Source organism: Trichosurus vulpecula, chromosome 5, assembly GCF_011100635.1.
Source record: "Trichosurus vulpecula isolate mTriVul1 chromosome 5, mTriVul1.pri, whole genome shotgun sequence".
NCBI classification, from domain to species: Eukaryota; Metazoa; Chordata; class Mammalia; order Diprotodontia; family Phalangeridae; genus Trichosurus; species Trichosurus vulpecula.
In genome coordinates, this window is record NC_050577.1 from 39,186,301 (window position 1) to 39,205,784 (window position 19,484).

At 45.8% G+C, this 19,484-nt stretch overlaps 1 protein-coding gene across 2 annotated transcripts in view; it reads left to right on the top strand.

Moving 5' to 3' along the window:
• The window catches only part of SH3BP5 (SH3 domain binding protein 5), an 86,543-nt gene extending 72,179 nt beyond the window's left edge, over positions 1-14,364 (top strand). The window contains exons 5-9 of one of the 2 annotated variants that reach the window (XM_036761464.1): positions 6,339-6,469; positions 8,049-8,091; positions 9,130-9,349; positions 11,332-11,592; positions 12,723-14,364. In XM_036761464.1, coding sequence (XP_036617359.1) covers positions 6,339-6,469; positions 8,049-8,091; positions 9,130-9,349; positions 11,332-11,592; positions 12,723-12,910 — 843 coding nt within the window. In that variant the 3' untranslated portion in view covers positions 12,911-14,364. Of the gene's footprint in view, positions 1-6,338; positions 6,470-8,048; positions 8,092-9,129; positions 9,350-11,193; positions 11,593-12,722 lie in introns of both variants that reach the window. The other variant, XM_036761463.1, reaches the window with a different exon arrangement.
• Positions 14,365-19,484: the final 5,120 nt, after the last annotated feature.

The window sequence follows — 19,484 nt, forward strand, 5'->3', positions numbered from 1 at the left end:
GGCTTGTACTTTCAGGTTTGTGAAGGGCTGCATGTATGTTATTTACAACAGCCCTGCCCTGTGAAGTAGACAGACACTATCATTAAAGTGCTGTTTTGAGCAAAGCAGACTATTTTCTTTTTTTGCTTTGTTTTGTTTTTCTTTCTCATGGTTTCTCTCATTCGTTATAATTCTTCTATACAACATGACTGATGTGAAAATATGTTTAATAGGAATGTATGTATAGAGCCTGTATAAGATTACAGGCTGTCTTAGGGAGGGGGAGAAAATTTAAAACTTATGGAAGTGAATGTTGAAAGCTAAAAAGAAAGAAACTAATAAAAAAAGTGCTCTATTTTACAGGAGAGGAAACTGAGGCAAACAGGGTTAAGTAACTTGCTCTGGGTCACACAGCTAGTAAGTGTCTGAGGCTGGATTTGAACTCAGGCCTTCCTGACTCCATTCACTATGCCACCTAGCTGCCTGGAGTTAGGAAGACCTGAGTTCAATTCCAGCTTCACATTTAGAGGCTGTGACCTTGGGCAAGTCACTCAACCTCTATTTACCTCAATTTCCTCAACTGTAAAATGGGGATATCAGCACCTATGGCAAGGTTGTTGTGAGGATTACAAGAGATGACCATTTAAAAGAGTTTAGCACAGTGACTGGCACAGAGTAGGCACTATTTGGAATGCTTATTCCCTTCTTTCCTTTCTGAGTTTGGCATTCTATACACTGCACCATCTGGCTATCTCAGTTTAGCCATGAGGAGGGAGTTTCAGGTCTATGTTCAGTTTAAGTTACAGAATCTGAGTCAGAAGTGACTTTGACCATGAAATTCAACCTATACCTGACCAAGACTCCCAATAAATGGCACTTATGTGAGTACATCCCCTTCCCTTAGGAGAATGTAATTTCCTGGAGGGCAGAGACTAATTGGATTTTCTCCTTCTGAGCCCAGGAGTATCCCTAAGCACCGAATAATAAAGATTTACTGAATTAAAGGGTTGTCTAGCCTCTACTAGATCATTTGTGATGGAGGAAGCCTGCATGCTTTCCCAGTAAGACCTGAGATGAAAGCAGGCAGGATGCTTGCCCCTTTTCTCTATCACTTGTCATAGCACAATAAGGGCTGTAGCAAGAAGACAAGAACCAGACATTAAAGGAGTAAGTCTCAGTACAGAGGAGTCAAATTGGGGCAACAGACATTTATCAGATGCTTACTATGTGTCAGGCCCTATGCTAAGCACTAGGGTTAAAAAGAAGGGCAAAAACAGGTCCCTGCCTTCAAGGAGCTTCCGTTTCAATGGGGGAGAAAAAAAATCCAACAACTCTGTATATGTAAGAGATAGACAGTGCAATTGACAGGTGGTAATCTCAAAAGGTACCAGCAGGGGAAAGAGACTGGGAACAGCCTTCTGCAGAAAGGAGATGTGACTCGAGCTGTGTCTCCAAAGGAGCCAAGAGACGGAGATGAGGAAGGAGGACAGTATTCTTTCATCCAGAGGAGACAAAATTACTTTTGTTTTCAGATAAGCAGGGAACGCACTTTAGACTAGGATTAGATTAGGGGACTGGCAGGTTTTCATAAATATATTTGGTGGCAGCCTACATCTTTGGAGTCCCACAGTTGATTGACAGGTACACAGACTACAAGAACGCGCTGTACTTTTGACTGACTGTGATTTAAAGAGAGCCAAAAGCAGCCTAAAGGCTTTCTTCCAACAAGGCGTCTCTTCTGCATATGTCAAAATCGTAGAAAATTTCTTTAAAGATGTAACATCAGAGGTGACCTTGTTTGACAGGTTGGAATTAGATAAGATGCGTACCCAGCAACAGCCTTCACCACTTTATGTGGGATTTCCAGTGCAGTCCAAAAGTGAGGAAGAGTATGTAGACGGTGCCGAGGTCCTTTAAATGCTTCTCTTTGCAGATTATGCTCTGTTGACTTAAGGAGCCTTATTATCCATCCAAGAAAAGCCAAGGGGATGAAGAATGCCTGTTGTCCAAACTATGATATGTAGTTCAAGAGATGACCCATAAGGGTTGCACATTGTAGAAGGGAAATGACAGAAGTGTGAAAGATGTAGAAAAGGGAAAAGAGCCGCAGGCCTGTCAAATAGCAAAAATGAAGGATAACTTGGTGGACGGCTCACACGCTCCATGAGTCTCCATCCATATGATATTAAAAGACCTAGAAGGCTCCCAGCATGTTGGGTGCACTAGGAGGTGGATTTATAAGAAGATATGTTCATAGTGCAGTGCCTGTTACACAGCAGGCACTTAAACTCTTGTCGTCTGATTGACAAGAATGAGACAGGATAGGTAAGGTATGACTGGGTTTTGATCTGTATGGCTGGAGGGAGCCAACAATGGAGTATTGAAATGTGTGAAAATATACCCAGAAAACCCTAGTAAGTCAGTGAAAAAAACTAACAGAAATCATTAATGGTTTTATCAAAGGAACCAGTTGAGAACTAGATTGACAAAAATCTTTAGCTTTTCTGTGTATTACCAACAAAATCCAGGAGAGACAGAAAAACAAAAATTCCATCTCTCCTCCTCCTGATGATCTCTAGTGGAGAGGGGGTGGGGGGTGGAGACCCGCACTTCCGGAGGCAGCCCATGCCATGCTTCGTTACAAAGTTTTTCTTGTAGCAGGACTGAATTGTCCCTTTTGCAGCTTATAGCATCATAGCTTCACCAGTGTCCTACAGGGAGTAAAGAGCGCACCAGGAATTCCTCTGAACCCCGATCCAGTGCACAGGGTCTGGCACATAGTAGGTACTTGATCGCCACGTGGCTTCTTACCCCACGGCTCTCAGTTTGGCTGTTTGGAACTGAAGAAAACAAGTCTATTCCTTCCGAATTACAGCCCCTGGGATACTTGAGAACAGCTACTGAATCTCAGTAACAGTTGATCAGTTGGCCTCCATCTGGCATTTCAACAACTGAGAATTTGGTTAGGGTGAAATTAGTTCCCCAGGGCATGATCACCTCCCTCTGCTGGGAGGCAGCTAGGCGGAGCAGTGGATGGAGAGGTCAGAGTTGACCTCAGACACTTACTGGCAGTGGGATAAGCCTGCTAAGTCACACTGTCTACCTCGCTTTTTTCAGCTATAAAATGGTAATAGCTTCTATCTCAAAAGGGTTATTCTGAGGATCAAAATGAGATACTTGTGAAATGCTTAGCACGGCGCCTGGCACATAGTAGGTGCTTAATCAATGCTTGTTCCTTCTTCCCTCCCCCATGGATAAAACTGAATCATGAGCCAGTGAAACAAGGGACAAGACCCTACAACAGGGGTGTCCTTAACCTTTGAGAACCGGCCTGAACAGCTTAATTTCAAATATGACGAGGACTAGGCCATCTTCCTCCCCCACCCGAGTATTTAAAATACATTTACGCAGACTGCAGCCAGATTTCCCGGCAGATCTGGGCTGCAGGGTACAACTCCTCCATGATGACACAGTAGCATATGGCATTAGATTGAGGCTTCTGTTTATACAGAGCCCTAGAATACCAGAAAACTCAGTAAAATTGACAGCCATGTGAAAGATGGCGGGCTGTACAAAGATCACTGGAAGGGACTGGGGGAGTTTAGTCCAGAGAAGAGAGGACCTGGAGAAGGCCATGATAGCTGGATGCAGGTATCTGAAAGATTGTCACAAGGGAAGAGGGATTAGGATGGTTTCTCCTGGCTCTAGAGGGCAGAACTAGGGACAGTAGGTGGATGGTATGGGAAAGGCGGACCTTGGTTCTATGTCAAGGAAAACATCCCAAAAATGTGAGCTGTCTTAAAGTGGAATTCATTTCCCAGGGAAGGGGGAGGGATTCATGCTGGGGAGGGTGGGCAGCCTAAGTGTTCCCTTATCTGAATGAATGCTGAAGGACCCATCGTCAGGGATGCTAGGGTGGCTGGACCAGGTAACTGCAGAAGCTCCTTCCCCATGTAAGATACGTCTGTCCTCAGAACGGATGGTGCTTTTGTCACCAGGTGTCTCATCTTAACAAACGAGAGCTGGAACGTTGTAAATACACTAATGGACTCTCGTGGATTGGAAAGTCCTTGGTTTTGTACTCAATGCAATTTGTGAGGGTAGGGATGTGTTCTGGAACATGGGGGAAGGCTGTGGTTTCTCAAACATAAATAAGTGTTGACTTTCTTGTTGATTTTTCTTGCTTTATTGCAAGGATTCTCGCATTAGGATCTCTGGACCTTGTTAAAAGAGAGCTACAACGGACAGAGTGAATGCCTGCTGGACCTGCAGTCAGGAAGACCCAAGTTCAAATCCTGCCCCAGATACTGAATAGCGGTGTGACTTTAGGCAAGACACTTAACTGCTGTCTTAGTTTCCTCATCTTTGAAATAAGACAGTATAATAGCACCTACCTCTCAGGGTTAATAGCATAGTGATAATAATAAAACATTATTTTGAGAAAGGGTCAAGGGTTCTTGAGGATAAAATGAAATATTTGAAAAACACTTTGTAAACCTTAGACATAAATGCTATTATTATTGTTTTAAATATTTTGATAACTATTTCAACATAACTGATTTCCTCTATAATCCTATGTATTTTATTTTGTGCATTTAAAAACATTCTGAGAAAGGGTCCATAAGCCTCACCAGACACTGCCAACGGGGTCCGAGACAAAGAAGGCTAAGAACTCCCCCTTTTAATTACTGAAATTTAAATACACAATAAGAAAAACACATAAACTTAAATATATAAGGAAAAAAGCATGTCATGTGCACAGCAGAATGTAAGAGGTTCCAGAATATATAGCAATAAATTTCCATTTCAAGAAAGCCTATGTAACAATGTGTTGAGAGCTGTCCGTCTTGTCTTTGCTTCCTTTGTTAAGAACCCACTTTTTATTTGATTGCTTGGTTTTGACTGGTTAAAGAGAAGGAAAAGTTTTTCTCTATTGGGGATTAGGATGGAGAGAGAGATAGGGTTAGGGTGATACATTTTGGAGGAGAAAACATTTCCTTTAACATTTTTCTAATATACATTTAGTCTAAGACAGTTGGGAATAAACTAAAGAGGTCAGTTTATACCTAATTGTGTTATTTTCCCATTTTTTAACTGCTGGTTCTTGCCCGATGAGCCTCCATCAATAGGCTTATTACTTAGATCACAATGTTAAGGCACTGAAATGTCAAGACGGAAAGGAAATATTCCTTGCTGTCCAGGAACTGACCTTCTTGTAGAGGAAGAGAGTTCACAGTATACATCTATAGGGTGTCCCAAAAGTTTTAAGTTATTAAAGCTTAAAATTGGGCTGAGACTTTTGGAATACTATGTAAGTGTGGAAAGAGTAGTGTAAAATGAATAGATTAATAATTAATAATGGCAACTTTTATATAGTGCTTTAAGGTTTGTGAAATGCTTTACAAATATCTCATTTTATCTTCAAACCCTGAGAAGTAGGCGTTATTATTCCCAACTTACAGATGAGGAAACGGAGAACAGAGATTAAGTGGCTTGCCTAGGATCACACTGCCAGTGTCTGGGGCCAGACTTCAATTCAGGTTTTCCATACTCCAAGGCCATTACTCTATTCATTGAACCATCTAGCTGCCTTTGTTTTAGGAAGGAGGACACTAGTAGCTAGAGGTACATCATGGTGATGATGTTAACTGTCATGTGTAGATGCATATGTCTCCATCTTAGAATGATATTTGCAAAGCACTTTATATTATCTCATATGATGCAACAGGCTCATGTGATGGATACTTGTCAAACACATTTTGCAGACAAGGGAACTGAGGCAGAGAGAGGATAAATGACTTGAACCTAGTAATTCAAAGCCAGGTCTTCCTGACTCTCCCAGTCCAGCATCCCATCCACTAAGTGTCAAAAAGCTGGTTTTGGACCATGCCAGTTTTCTCTCCTCCTCTTGCTGGACATCTGGACTTTGGGCTGTTCACAGCAGTACCTTGCCTAGACGGTGGACAAGTCATCCAAGTCAGCTGATAAAAACTGCCTGCTTGAGTGTGTGTAGAAGGAAGTTTGGGGGAAGAAGAGGTTAAAGCTTTCAGCTCCAAGGTGCTCTGAGGGGTTTAAGTTCCCGTGTGCTGTCCTGGTCCCAGCCTCAACACCAACCCCATGGATAAAAGGGAGTTTCTGCTTTATCAGTGTTTTTGTCATGCTCCAGTCTGTCTTGACAGGCAGTTTCAAAGGCTGCTAAGTAGAGGGAAAAGGGGAGAGATCTTATTTTTTTTTTCTGGAAGCTAGGTTAAAAAAATTGCCCACTGCTCTGGAAGTAGACTGCTGTGGAAAATAGTATTCTAACTGGACAAACTGCCTTAGGGCCCTGGAAACTGAACCTTGTTGTCTGTCATCTGAAGGTCATGGAGGCTGAGCAGACCAAGACAAGAAGTGAACTGGTGCACAAGGAGACAGCAGCCAAGTACAACGCCGCCATGGGCCGCATGAGACAGCTGGAAAAGAAGCTCAAGAGGGCCATCAATAAATCCAAGTAAGTCTGCAGCAACAACAAGGCCTGCTGGTGTAGCCTGTGTCAAGGGGTGATCAAAGTGTGCAGGCTCCCCGAGCGCCAGCAGGTAGAAGTGGAAGCCATGAAGAGGGTGGGGATCGGTATGTTTGAGTTAGGTCATTAATGTACTTCATGGGGTCACTGATCTTGAGCTAGAAGAGACCCTACTGGCCATCTAGTCCAATTCCCTCATTTGAGGGATCCAAGGCCTAAGGAGGCAGCTATAGCTAGAGTGCGTGTGTGTGCGTGTACACGCGCACACACAGCAGCATCTGAACCTGAGTCTTCCTAACTTCAAGTCCAAGGCGCTCTCCACAACACTAGGGCTTCTGATGCACCAGGGGTACGAGGTTCATTTTCATTATAAACATACCTCTGGGATGTCAGTTTTTGCTGTACCATATCATGGGTGGTGCTGCCCAGATGTCACTTCCTTTCTGGCAGCAAAGGATTTCTCAAAGGAGAATTTATTTTTCATTCAATCAGTATTTAGTGAGGTCTGCAACGAGTCTATGGGTGTCCTTAGGGTTGCTTCATGTATAGGATTTGAGTCGTGAATGAACCTCTCTTGAACCTGGGATGGGATGGAAGCACATCACTCAAGGGTTTAGGCTAACGTCTGCTCTGAAGACAGGATTATGTCTTTCACTTCATGATTCCGGCAGTTCCACCTCTCTTCTTTAGTTCGGCAGTTTTCAGAACACAACAAAGCAAGATTTAGTTAACCTCTCATCCAATTTCCATGAAGCAAAAACATGTAGGATGGTTAGTTTTCAAGACAAGGAAACATCTTGAATAATGTATTTGTTTTGGAGACTAAAGGTCCTAGGGTAGGGTAGATAGTCCTGTATGCCTGCCTGATCAGGAATCTAGGTGACATGCACAGCAATGATAGCCCTGGTGAGGCAGGTGATGGTGTATGCTCGCCTCTCTAAATGCTTGTTACCCACAAAGATCTGCACAATGGTTGGGGTTGTCAGTCAGGCTATCTGGGGTGTGTGTCCCTGGAGAAATCACTGGAAATTCTACATGTAGCTTCTTTCCAAGATCTTGCTGTGTTTGGCAGCTATTGCTCCAAAGTCCTCAGCTGGTTTCACAATGGAAGGGATGTAGGAGGGGTGCATCCCTCACATCTCCCCCCGCCCCATCTTTGGCGTTGTCTGCCGTCATAGTTAAGCCCCACGTGGAGTTTGTCTCAATTCTGGTGTCTCTCTCTTAACTATGGATCAGGATTATGACTTGAGAAATAGTGACTCTGGCCAGGAAAGTGAACTTCAGCGTCCAAAGGTAAGGGGAGTACGAGGCCTTTGATGATCGACCCCAGCCATATTTGGCACTGGTCTGCCTCTTCTCCTGGTTATTGGTCAGGGAGCCAGGGAGTGGAGGTGATTTCCCTAGCTCAGCAAGGTGTTCTGGGCTCATGCCTTGGAACCAAACCAGCATCTGCAGTCTCAGAAATAACTTCTACAGTACTCAGCATTCAAAAAAGGCCTGTGAAACATCCCTTGGAGTTACTATGGCCATGGTGATAAATTTTCATTTCTTTCTCTGTTTTCTGCAGACCTTATTATGAACTCAAGGCAAAGTACTATGTACAGCTCGAGGTATGTGTGGTATGCCATTTTCTCTCTGTCGCTATGATTCCTCTAGATTGCAAGCTTTTGTGTACACTGGGCATGTTTCAGATAGATTAACTTGTCTGCTGTACCTTGGGCGGGGGGAGGTGGGGTGGGGGTGGGGGTGGGGGTGGGGTGGGGAGGGGCGGGGGCAGGGAGGAGGGTGACGATGGAATGGGCTGTTTTAATAGGGAAGCTCGGCAGAGTCTCTGTGAATTCTGGGCAATTTCTAACAGCCCTCTGAAAATGCCCTTCAGGGGCTCTCTAGATAGTATGAAGCACCGAGAGGCTGGAGGCTGTGTGCAGAGTGGTGCTATGGTGCTCCTGTGTGGGCTTCCCTTCTATGATTCACAATTCTCTAGTTTTTAAGCCTGTACTTTGCCAGCACCTCTCAGGTATTGGGGGAGGGTTCTGGGTAATGTCATCTAGTGAATAAAACAGTTCGGTGATAGTTCATTCAGTACATTCAACAAACATTTAGAGCAAAGGCACTGAGCATACAAAGAGAAATGTAAAGCCAGCTCTCACACCTTAATTTAGGATCTATGAAACTGATGGGACAGATACAGAGGAGTTGGAGTGTGGTATGGAGGAAACAGAAAAGAGTTCTGGCAAGGGGTGGCACTTGAGCTTAGCATCGAAGGGATCTGGGAACCAAAAGGCAGAGATGGAAGAGGAGTGCATTTCAGGCAGGAGGGACAGACTCTAGGCATGGAGTCAGGAGACTGGGAAAGTCAGGGATCAGGGTGAAGGTTCTTGATTTCTATTTGAAAAGGTCTTTAAAACAACTCTCCAGGTTTAGGGCAGGGAAGTGTTTTGGGTTCTCCCTCAAGAAAATGTCCTTGTTACAAAGTAAGGGTCTAGTGGAATGTAAGCCCCCTAAGGGCAGGGGCCAGTCTAGATTTTGTCTTTGGCTTTCCGGCCAAAGGGGAGTCCACTAGGAGGCACTTTATTCATCAGTTCTCACTGGGTTGGGTTGGTGGTCATTTGTCTCAGTGAGCGTTCTCTTCTTATTCTGTTTATCAGCAACTGAAGAAAATCGTGGATGATCTGCAGGCTAAACTGTCTCTGGCCAAAGGCGAGTACAAGACAGCACTGAAGAACCTGGAGATGATTTCTGATGAGATCCATGAGAGGAGGCGTTCCAGTGCCATGGGTCCCCGGGGCTGTGGGGTGGGAGCTGAGGGCAACAGTATGTCTGCGGAGGAGCTCTCCAGGAACAAGCCAGAGTTCGACTCAGCTTCAGGTGAGGGGAAAGGTCAGAGGGCAAGTGGGGGGAAAGTTGTATCTTATGGAGAAAAGGGGAGATCCTGACCCTAGGCAGCTCCTGGAGGTTTCATATCTTAAAGTGACAACATAAACATCCTGAAAGGAAGGATCAAGGAAGAAAAGACTTGCTTGTCCCATTAGGGGACAAGGGTTCTCTTCCCCTTCCTGCTAATGAGGACTCTTCTCTTAGGTCTGGCTCCATATGATAGTCCTCCTTCTCTTCCCTTTGGGAGCTATGCCCATTTGAGATGTCACTTTGGGCTGGCTTTCCTTCACACTGTCTTCTATAATCCGAGGGCACAAAGGATGGCCTATTCAGGGTTTCTTTGTAGAGCAGTGGTTGGCTCTCAACCTTTTTTTGCATCATGGACCCCTCCTCCGACTTTCAACAGTTTTGTGGCCTAGGGACCTCTTCTCAGAATAACATTTTTAAATGTATAAAATACACAGGATTACAGAAGAAAACAATTATATCTAAATAGTTATCAAAATATATTTTTTAAAAAGTTCACAGAGTCATAAGAACCTCTACTTTATACTCAATAGGACCTGTCCCCCCCACCCACCCCACATACACAAGGGACAGGACAGATGGAGGCTCAGAAGGGTTGAGTAACTTATTTCTGGTCACACAGCTACTACATGTCAAAGGCCAGATCTGAACGCATTTTCTCCAAACTCCATATCCAGCACATTCTCCGTGACTCCCCACGACCCCTCTGTGATCTTAGTCTCTCCCTCCCAAATGTCTTTTCTTGTTCTGTGTTAGGCCTTTACTTTCTCAGCTCATGGCAATGAGTGCCTCTTTCCCATGGTGGCAGTTAAATTATTTTTCATGTGTTCATGCTTAAAAATAAGGGAGTAGAGGGGAGAAAGGGTCCAATCAACAACTTGTTGCCAAGCCACCTTTAGGACAGAGACTGAGGTTGCCAGAGGCAATTAATAATGTCTGGGAGAGACCCCTCCTGGGGGAAATAGGAATCTTGCAGGATCACAGAATGAGAGCTCGAAGGGACCTCGGGGTCATCTAGTTCAGCAGCCCCTCCCCCTTATTTATAGAAAAGGCTAGTGGAGCTGAGAGGCTGTGACTGAGGCGGGCTCTAACCTAGAGCCCCCTGACTTGTGCTGTCTCAGAGGTCAGCATGACATCGGGTCACAGGAGCTATGATAGGGGAAGCATGTCCAGTGGTCCAGGGGGAGTCTGGAAGTAGCAGTGCTTTGAAAGAACATGAGTTTCAGGGAAATGGCAGCCTAAGGGTGTATGGGCCTCTCCAGTCTGATTGGCTTGTGTTGTTTCTGGACGGCAGGACCCCCAAGCCTTGAGGTGGCTTCCAGACCTAATGCTGAGTTTCTGGGCCTCGATTTGTTACATACAGGCAAGGAAGGATTTCTGGTCTCACCGAGAATGTGAGAAAATAGTTACACAGAAGGGAAGAAAAGGCCTAACCCATTCCCCATCTGAGGCCATTGGCCCTGGGGTGGGGGAGGAGCTGACCTACTGTGTTATGGACCCCATGCAAAGAGGAGAGTTCTGACATTTTGTTTCTCCCTTGTTCTGGGATCTGTAGCTGGATTTCTTCCCCTTGCCACCCAGATGAGGCTCAGGCAGCTGCCATTCTCCACTAATAAATGGGAAAGGAAAGAGACTCTTCCTTATTGATTTCTGTGCAAGGAGTTTAAAGATGACTTATAGGTCATTTCATGCCCCTATGACTCTTGTCTAGTGGTCGTTCATTCCCATACAGTGTAGGTCTCGTCCCTGTATTTTCTTTCCCTTCAAAGAAAGGGAAAGAAATCGCCCTCTCCTTTTGTCACCCACAGGGGGCGAGGGGGCGAAAGCACAGCCTCGAGGGGTGTTAGTTCCTGTAAACCTGTCTGCCTGCTCCCCAAAGCGGACTGTAAGAGACGGCTTGTCGTTTGGCAAACCCAGCGAGCCTTGTGTTCTCTCCAACGCTGCAGTGGCCTCGGAAGCACTGGAAGATGACAACTGCAGCAGCCTGGTGTCAGAAGAGGATTCTGAAACCCAGTCTGTGTCCAGCTTCAGCTCGGGGCCGACGAGTCCTTATGAGCTTCCGAGCCCGCTGTCGCTCGTCATGAGGCCCGGGAGCCTCGATCTGCCCAGCCCTATGTCTCTCTCTGAGTTTGGGATCATGTTTCCTGTGCTGGGTCCTCGGAGTGAATGCAGTGGGGCTTCATCCCCAGAGTGCGAAGTGGAAAGAGGTAAGGGGCATGACCTTCTCTCTTCCCACCCCCCCCTGCCTTGCACTGACTGGGCTGCAGTCCTCACAGAGCCATTGGTGGATCAAGTCCCCTCCCACATTCACATGGCTCAACTTGGGGGGGACTACTCTTTGCAAATACCATTTTGCTCTTTTGCCTCCCAAAGCTGAACAAACTCACTTATTTTAAGCAGGCAGCCAGTGGCCCGAAGAGGACAAAATTTGGAGTCAGGAAGACTTGAGTTCAAGTCCAGCCTCAGACATTTGAGCTGTGACCTTGGACAAATTGCTTAATTATAAAACGGGAATCCTAACAGCACCGGCCTGACAGAATAGTCACGAGGATCCAATAAGATATCTGTAAAGTGCTTAGCTACGGGCCTGGCTTATAGTAGGTACTACATAAATGCTTGTTCCCTTTGCCTTTTAGACATGCCCTTAGAGACAGGGTTGGAGAGTAGCTAGAGAATGGGCCAGGAAGAGCTGGATTCGGGTCACACCGGTGACCTAGGCGACTTTGACAGAGGGAGCTTTTCTTCTTCTTCTTCTTTTTTTTTTTGCTGGGGGAAGGCAGGGCACTTGGGGTTAAGTGACCTGCCCAAGGCCACACAGCTAGTACACGTCAAGGACACATTTGAACCCAGGTCCTCCTGACTCCAGGGCCGGTGCTCTACTCACTGCGCCACCTAGCTGCCCCCAGAGGGAACTTTTTTGAGTGAGAGTTCTTGGTGCCCATAAAATCACATCTTTTTGTAGGAGCAGATATCTTGGTAAGGGGAGGGTTTGGTTAGGAGGGGTGATAGAGAATTCATGCTTTTTGTGAATTGCTTCCTCAACTCAATGTAATTTGGCACCTTCTGTGGGCCCAGCCCTGTCTTCGTAGCAACAAATCTCTGTCCACGACCTTCAGCTCTGCTCAGGGATTAGGATGGACTTTGACTGGCTGGGTCTGTTTCCCCACGTGTTGAAAGGCAGAGACGTTTGGAGCCGGTGTCAAGCATGGGAGAAGCGCACCGAGCAGACCAGCAGCATGTACTGGCCTCTGTGTTCTGCCAGGCTCCATGAGCGACCCCACGCTGTCTCGTAGTCGTGCTGTATCTTAATCCTGTTTGTCTCACTGTTGTCCTTCAGGAGACAGGGCAGAAGGGGCTGAGAACAAGATGAGTGACAAAGCCAACAATAACAGGAGCGCTGGCACCAGCAGCAGCTCTTCCCCTGCAGATCGAAGCCTGGACAACGACATCAAACAGCTCTCCCTCCAGTATCCAAAGGGAAAAGATGGGATTCTCGGTGACAGAAAAGTGGTGCAGATTGGCTGAAGGATCTGAGGAGGCCAGTGCCCAAAGATCTGAATATTTATATGTGAAAATTGAACAGATGGACAGAGTGTTGTGCCATTATTTCTTTACTATATGCCAAATCTTAAGCATTTACTCTGAACTGCACTAAGGAAATTTGTGTCCCAGAGGGCTGGATTCAGCTCGGGTTTTCTGCCCAGCAAAATGTCTTGGATGGGTAGGCACTGGGGAGTGGAGAAGTTGTGAGCAGGACAGGCAGTCCTCACATTCCTCCGGCATTTGTAAAATACGTCCTCCCCACCATCCTTGTTAGGAGCAATAACAGCTTTCCAAAATACAGCGTGAAACAAGAGAAGGTCTGGGAAACCAAGCTTGACCTTGGTGATTTGGGCATTTTGCTCCTTTCTCTTCCTATACTTGTTTTTGTTTTGAAAGGTGAAGCTTATGCTCCCCAGTAATCTGGGGCTGGTGGCCTCCCAAATGAAATGAACTGAAAATACAGTAATTAAAACATCCATCACTTTTAGTATTGTAAGGCATTAACAAAATGACCTGCAAAAAAGCCGTTATCTCTGGCTCACAGAGGCAAGCCCCAGACTTACTAACTGCCTCTCATCTTTGGAGGTGAACTGTTAAAAAGGTAAACAGTGCTCAACATGGGGCACGCACCTAGAAGCTTTTCCAGTGGCTTCTATCAAGATTCCTGGAGATCAGCACTTTGTGGGCCGGGGGAGACTGGGGTTTGCCTGGGTCCAGGTAACTTACTGTAGTGGGGGGGGTATTCCTGGCTGGAGCAGGCAGTGTAGCGTAGACCTTGTGTTGCCAGCCAAAGGGTGGTGGGTGGTGGGGGGAGGGGGGAGATCCACGGTTTGTTCTTCATGAGATGCATGTGCCAGAGCAGTTGGCCGTCATGGTATCTAGACTGACGAAAGTGTTCATTTATATGTGGGTTGTAACTTTTTCCTTCTCTTTTTAAAAAACTATTATTTAAGATAAAGTTATGCTGCTCTAGCATATATTACAGACACTGTTCCTTCCAGCCTAGAAAAAGGGAGTTAGGCATGTCTTGGCAAAGGCTGTCCCATAGAAGCAGCAAGGCCTAGTAGTTATGCTCATAGTTGTAAGCGTAGATTCTTTTTCTTTCAAGTTTCGGTGGTCTGAAGTAAATAAAGCACCGTAGCTGTCCCTCTCTGGCTAGTCTGAGGGGTGGGGAGGGGGGAGACACCCATCACACAGGCACCAGCTACACAAACTCTCCATCTGTTTCATGTGATGAGGTCTTGGTTTGGTTTTTTTTGGTGGTTGTCATTGCTGTTCCTGCCCTAGCTCGAATATCTAGTCCTGTTTGTAAACTTCTTCACGCTGGTAAACCTTCAATTTTTCCTGTTTTTTATGGACTGACACGGTATCCTGAATTCAAAGTTATTTTGTACTTGTCTTAATACCTTGAATGTAATAAAAACAAAATCTCAAGACAGTGGCTAAGCCTCTGTGACTTAATATAGTGTCAGAATCTACAACCTTGGCTAATGAGGCACACACTTTCTTCCTCTCCCTCCCTTTTTACACCACAAACAGATGCTGATTCATGATCTACTGCTCTCCACACACCACTGGATCCCTCTTATTAAAAAAAAAAAATGCAGTTAAGAAAAAGTAACCAAGCCCGAGACGATGAATGGGCTGCACTTCCAGCCTCTGTCGGCTCTAGGGGTAGGAAGCCTTTGTGTCCAACCTTCTAGTCTCTAGGATTGTCTACAATCACCTTTGAGGACCGATCTGCTCAAAGAAACAACATCGAGATACATAATCTGTGATCACACAGCTCTCCCTTATCCCTGATTTCAGTTAAGATCTTAAATCCTACATTTGCTTCCTTCAAACTGAAATCCCAAAGCAGTGATGCACTGTTCCCATGCCCCTCCCCTGGTCTGGTGAAATGTTCTTTTTAAAAATAATTTTAATTGAATGGCAATCAACACAAGGGGTTATGTACAAAACTCATATGGATCTCTCCCGGTTCATTTTACACCTGGCTGGAAACAATATAGTAGGACCGAATCATTTGTGCATTTCATCACAAAATGACAAGCTAAGCTACAGAGAAATAATAAAGCTCAGTATGGAACTGCAGGACAATGGTTCACCCCAGAGATGAACATAACGTAGTACTGTGAGGATGTGGATTCAGAGCTGGAAGTGACCTAAAGGTCCTCTAGTCCAACACCTTCACTCTATGGGTGAGGAGCCTGAGGCCCTGAGAGCTGCAAGGTAGGACAGGCTTCCCCAACCATCACTTTCCCTCTGTGGGCCTCAGTTTCCTCACTTGTAAAATGGGAGCTGAGCTGTGTGAACCTTTCAACTTTATGACTGGCACATAGTCACCAAGTTTAAAAAGTACCCATTAGGTACAGAACGCCATGCAGTTCACCTTTAGATGGCGATTTAAAGTTCTCAAAGCTATGCAGCTCAGTGACCTCATCTAAGCCAAGCCTCAATGAGGAGGCCAGACTAAGATGACCTCCAAGACCACTTGTAGCTTTAGATCTGAGATCTTGTCTTCTTTTCCTGTTGGAAGTATGAAAGCACTGTAGTGAAAATCCTCCTCAGGAAAGTAGCAGGTCAGCTTCACTGATCTCTAAGGTCCTCTCCAGATCTAGATCCTAGAATTCTCAACGTCAGGCCTGAGGTTCAAACCCAGGTCTACTGCTAACAAAGAAATACGTACGAACTGTGTTCCTGTCCAGCGCACAGGCTACACCCCTTCCTCACACCTCCCCCTCTCCTGCCAGTGCCTCCAATCCTTCCAAGCTTTAGGCCCCGCTCGGCCCTTGCCTCTACATCCTCCTCACCACTCTGCGCAATCACTGCTCATCTCCTGCTCCGCTTTAGCCCTGGGATGGTCCCACTGTCCTCCTCTTCTCCAGCAGCTGAAAGCAACCCAACTGTGCTGAGTGGGCGTGTGATGAATCCATGTCCTCCAGCCTCCCAAGGGACACAAACCCTACCCTGTTCACCGCTATCCTCTGCTCTAGTTGGTCCCTTTGCAAAGCTGGTGCTCGCTGGGTCTGATCTGAGTCTGAGGGAAAACAATGGACCTTTAAAGGAAAACAAATTCATTTTCTGCACCCCCAAAAGGAAAGAGAATCTGGAATGTCAGACTGGAATAGTGACACAGACGCCAAAGATAAGGAACTGGAGGACTCCTCATGTCCCTTAGTCCAACCTCCTTATTTCACAGATGTGTAAACCAAGGCCCAGGGAAGGGAAGTGACCACCTCAAGGTGGCACAACCAGGGCTCATAGCCAGGTCTTGTGACTATCCATGCTCATAAAGTCACAGATTGAAGTTGGTAAATGCTTTTTAAGTTACAGAGTCTGATGCTGCTCTCCCTTCCTCCCCGCTGCACTGAAGTCCAGGGAAGGGAAGGGACTTGCCTGAGGTCACACTAGTGGCCAGGCCAGGATTTGAACCCAAGTCTGCTGAGCCTTCTGCCCCATAAAGCTGCAGCTGTGCATTGTGCCATGTCACCTCCTCCAGGATGGAAGGTGACAAGGTTCTGCTTCTTCATTATCAGACCTATGACTTCATTCACAGAGCATCCCCTCTGCAGCTGGAGCCAGCTTCTAGCCCCAGAGAACTGCCGAGGCCCTGAGAGCTGAAGTGCCTGGTCTGGGATTACACAGCCTGTGTTCTGCAGAGGCATGACCTGAACCCAGGGCTTCCTGTCTTGAGGCTGGTTCTCTACCCACTAAGTGACACTGCCTTTCAATGACGGCACCATTTTCTCCAGGTCTGAGGAGGTAGTAGAAACCCCCTTAAAAGTGCTGTGAATGCATCACCTTAATCCCTCTTTAGGTTTGAAAAGGACCATGGGGAAAAGTGAGAGCATGAATAATGGGGATGCCATTCAAAGTAAAGAGCTGGGGGAAGGGGGCATTCCTCTTTGTCGGAGATCTCTGTGGAGAATCAAGGCACAGTAACACATTCACCATTTAAGACAGTCAAGAACCAAGGAATAAATAATTAGTCCGGTGCAGAAAATCCACCAGCTCTGCTCAGAGGAGAAACCTTCAGGCACTTGCTTGGAGACTATTCACTCTCTGTTAACACATGTTTATAACAAGCCTGGTGATCCACGTTCCAAGTCCCCAGCAAATCAGAAGAGGTCAGGAGAAGTGCCAAAGGTGACCCACTGACGACTGCAAGACGCACCAGCTGATGGTGTGCGAGGAGAGTGACAAAAAGTCACGGGTGCCTAGGACAGTGTAGCTGGGGCAAATGGCCCCTGCCTCATCACTCCAAAGAAGTGTCTGAATCAGGGACACAGTCCCCTGATTCACATTCATAATGATGACCTTGGAGTTAACCAGAAAAGATGAAAAGTTAAAGACATCAGAGTGTGGAGAATCCATCTTGTAAATATTTTCTTTAAAAATAGGTTTACAAAAGTGTTTAGTGCTTTCTAGTTTTGGTGCTTCCTAGAGCCCTGGCTCTGTCATGAGAGGAGAATGGACAAGGGCACTGGCAAGTTAAGAGACTCCAGTTACGAGGAAATTCTTCCATGAAACTACCTCCATCCTCCAAGGTGCAGATAATGGGGGACACCTCCGAGCTTCGTAAGAAAGTCTCCATTCATGACTTCTTTGGAGGATGGGATCGGCCCTGGCTAACTGAGCAAACGGCACCAGCTGGCTCAAGCATAGAGCACCAGTTATGAGGGGAGCAGAAAAAAAGAGGTAAAAGATGACAAACAAGGGTTAGTATAACCACGAGCATGAAGACCATCAGTTAGTGGAACTGGATGCAGCCTGTAAACACGCAGGGCAGCAAACTGTGAGAGTGGTGACAAGGACGTTGTCTATGATATTAATGATGAATCACCTTTTTTTTTTTTTTAAAGTTTACGACAGTTCTACATAATGTTGAGTTCCAGATTTTCTCCCCTCCCTCCCCAAGACGGCATGGAATCTCATGTAACTACCACATATAACTTCATATTGAATTAATTTATACTCTAGTCAAGTTGTGTAGAAGAATTATGACCAATGGAATGAATCGTGAGAAAGAAGAAACAGAACCAAAAAAAAAAAAACCAAACCCAAAAACAAAAACAAAAGAGAAGTGAAAAAGGCGAGCATGAAGTGCGCCTCAATCTGCATTCAAACTTCATAGTTCTTTCTCTGGATGTAGATAGCATTCTCCATCGTGAGTCCTTTGGAGTTGTGCCTGCACCTTACGTTGCTGAGAACAGCGAAGTGTGTCAGCATTGGTCCTCACAGAATCCATATATCTGTGGTTGTGTATAATGTTCTCCTGGCTCTGCTCCGCTCACTCAGCATTATGTCGTGTAGGTTTTTCCAGGTTGTTACGAAGTCCGTATCATCCCCATTTCTTATGGCACAATAGTATTCCATTACCTTCATATACCACAGCTTGTTCAGCCATTTCCCAATTGATGGGCATCCCTTTGATTTCCAATTCTTGGCTACCATGAATCACCTTTCTTAACCTGCCTTGTGTCATGGACCCCTTTGGCAGCCTGGGGAAGCCTAGGCTTTCTCAGAATAAGGTTGTTAAATGAATAAAATAAAATACAAGAAACCAATTTAAGCAAAATACAGTTATCAAATCTAAAAAAAGTCTAAGGAGCCTCTGAGGTTAAGAGCTCCTGTTCTCTGATGCTGCTGGCTGTTGGCAACATTCCCTCCTGATGCTACCTCGTCTTTTTCATATACTTACTGAGCTCCATGTGATACCCCCGGTAGAAGGTAAGCTCCTAGAGGGTGGGGACTACTTCCCTCTGTCTTTGTGTCCCCAGCACTTAGTGCAATGCACGGCACTCACTGACAACTTAGTCATGCCTATAGCTGAAATAAAGAAAGGCGGGGGAGTGCTAAGATGGATATGGTCTACCTTCGGACGCAGTGATGCACGTAAAGCTTAAAGGACTGGATTTAAATGTTGACAGCCCCAAGTACTGCTTGGGTAAATCACACGCTTTCTGGGACTCTGTTTCTTCATCCGCAGAGGGAGGGGTTGGACTGAACGGTCCTCGGGGTCTTTGCCAGCTCTAAAGCTTTGCTCCTGTGAGCTGCTTAGAGGCAACAGCTATAAGTGCAGACAGACTCAGGCTAGACTCTCAGGTGCCCACTATCACACACACTGAGCTTCTGTGGGAATCGGGGAACACTTCAACAACCTGTTAAATCACACAGCCAGGATTAAAGCAACGTACTTAGTTTACAAATATGTCATACTTCTTGGGGAAGAATCTTTTAGGGAATCATTTGTTAGTGAAGTGACCAAGAACCATTACAAGCAGGGAACAAGAGTCAGATCACCCTCGCCTGCATAGAGTTAAGCCTACGGTGTGTGAAGGCAAATAACCCTGCAAGGGAGACCACAGACTGACCCTGCTCTCGTTGTGACAATGTCATAGAATCCCAGAACGGCAGAGTCAGGAGGCAATATTCGATCGTCTTATCCAACCCTGTAATTTTGTAGATGGGGAAACGAGGCCAGAGAAGCCAAGTGACTTATCCAAGGTCACGCAGCAAGTTAATTAGAATTCAGATCAACTTTTAGTCCAAT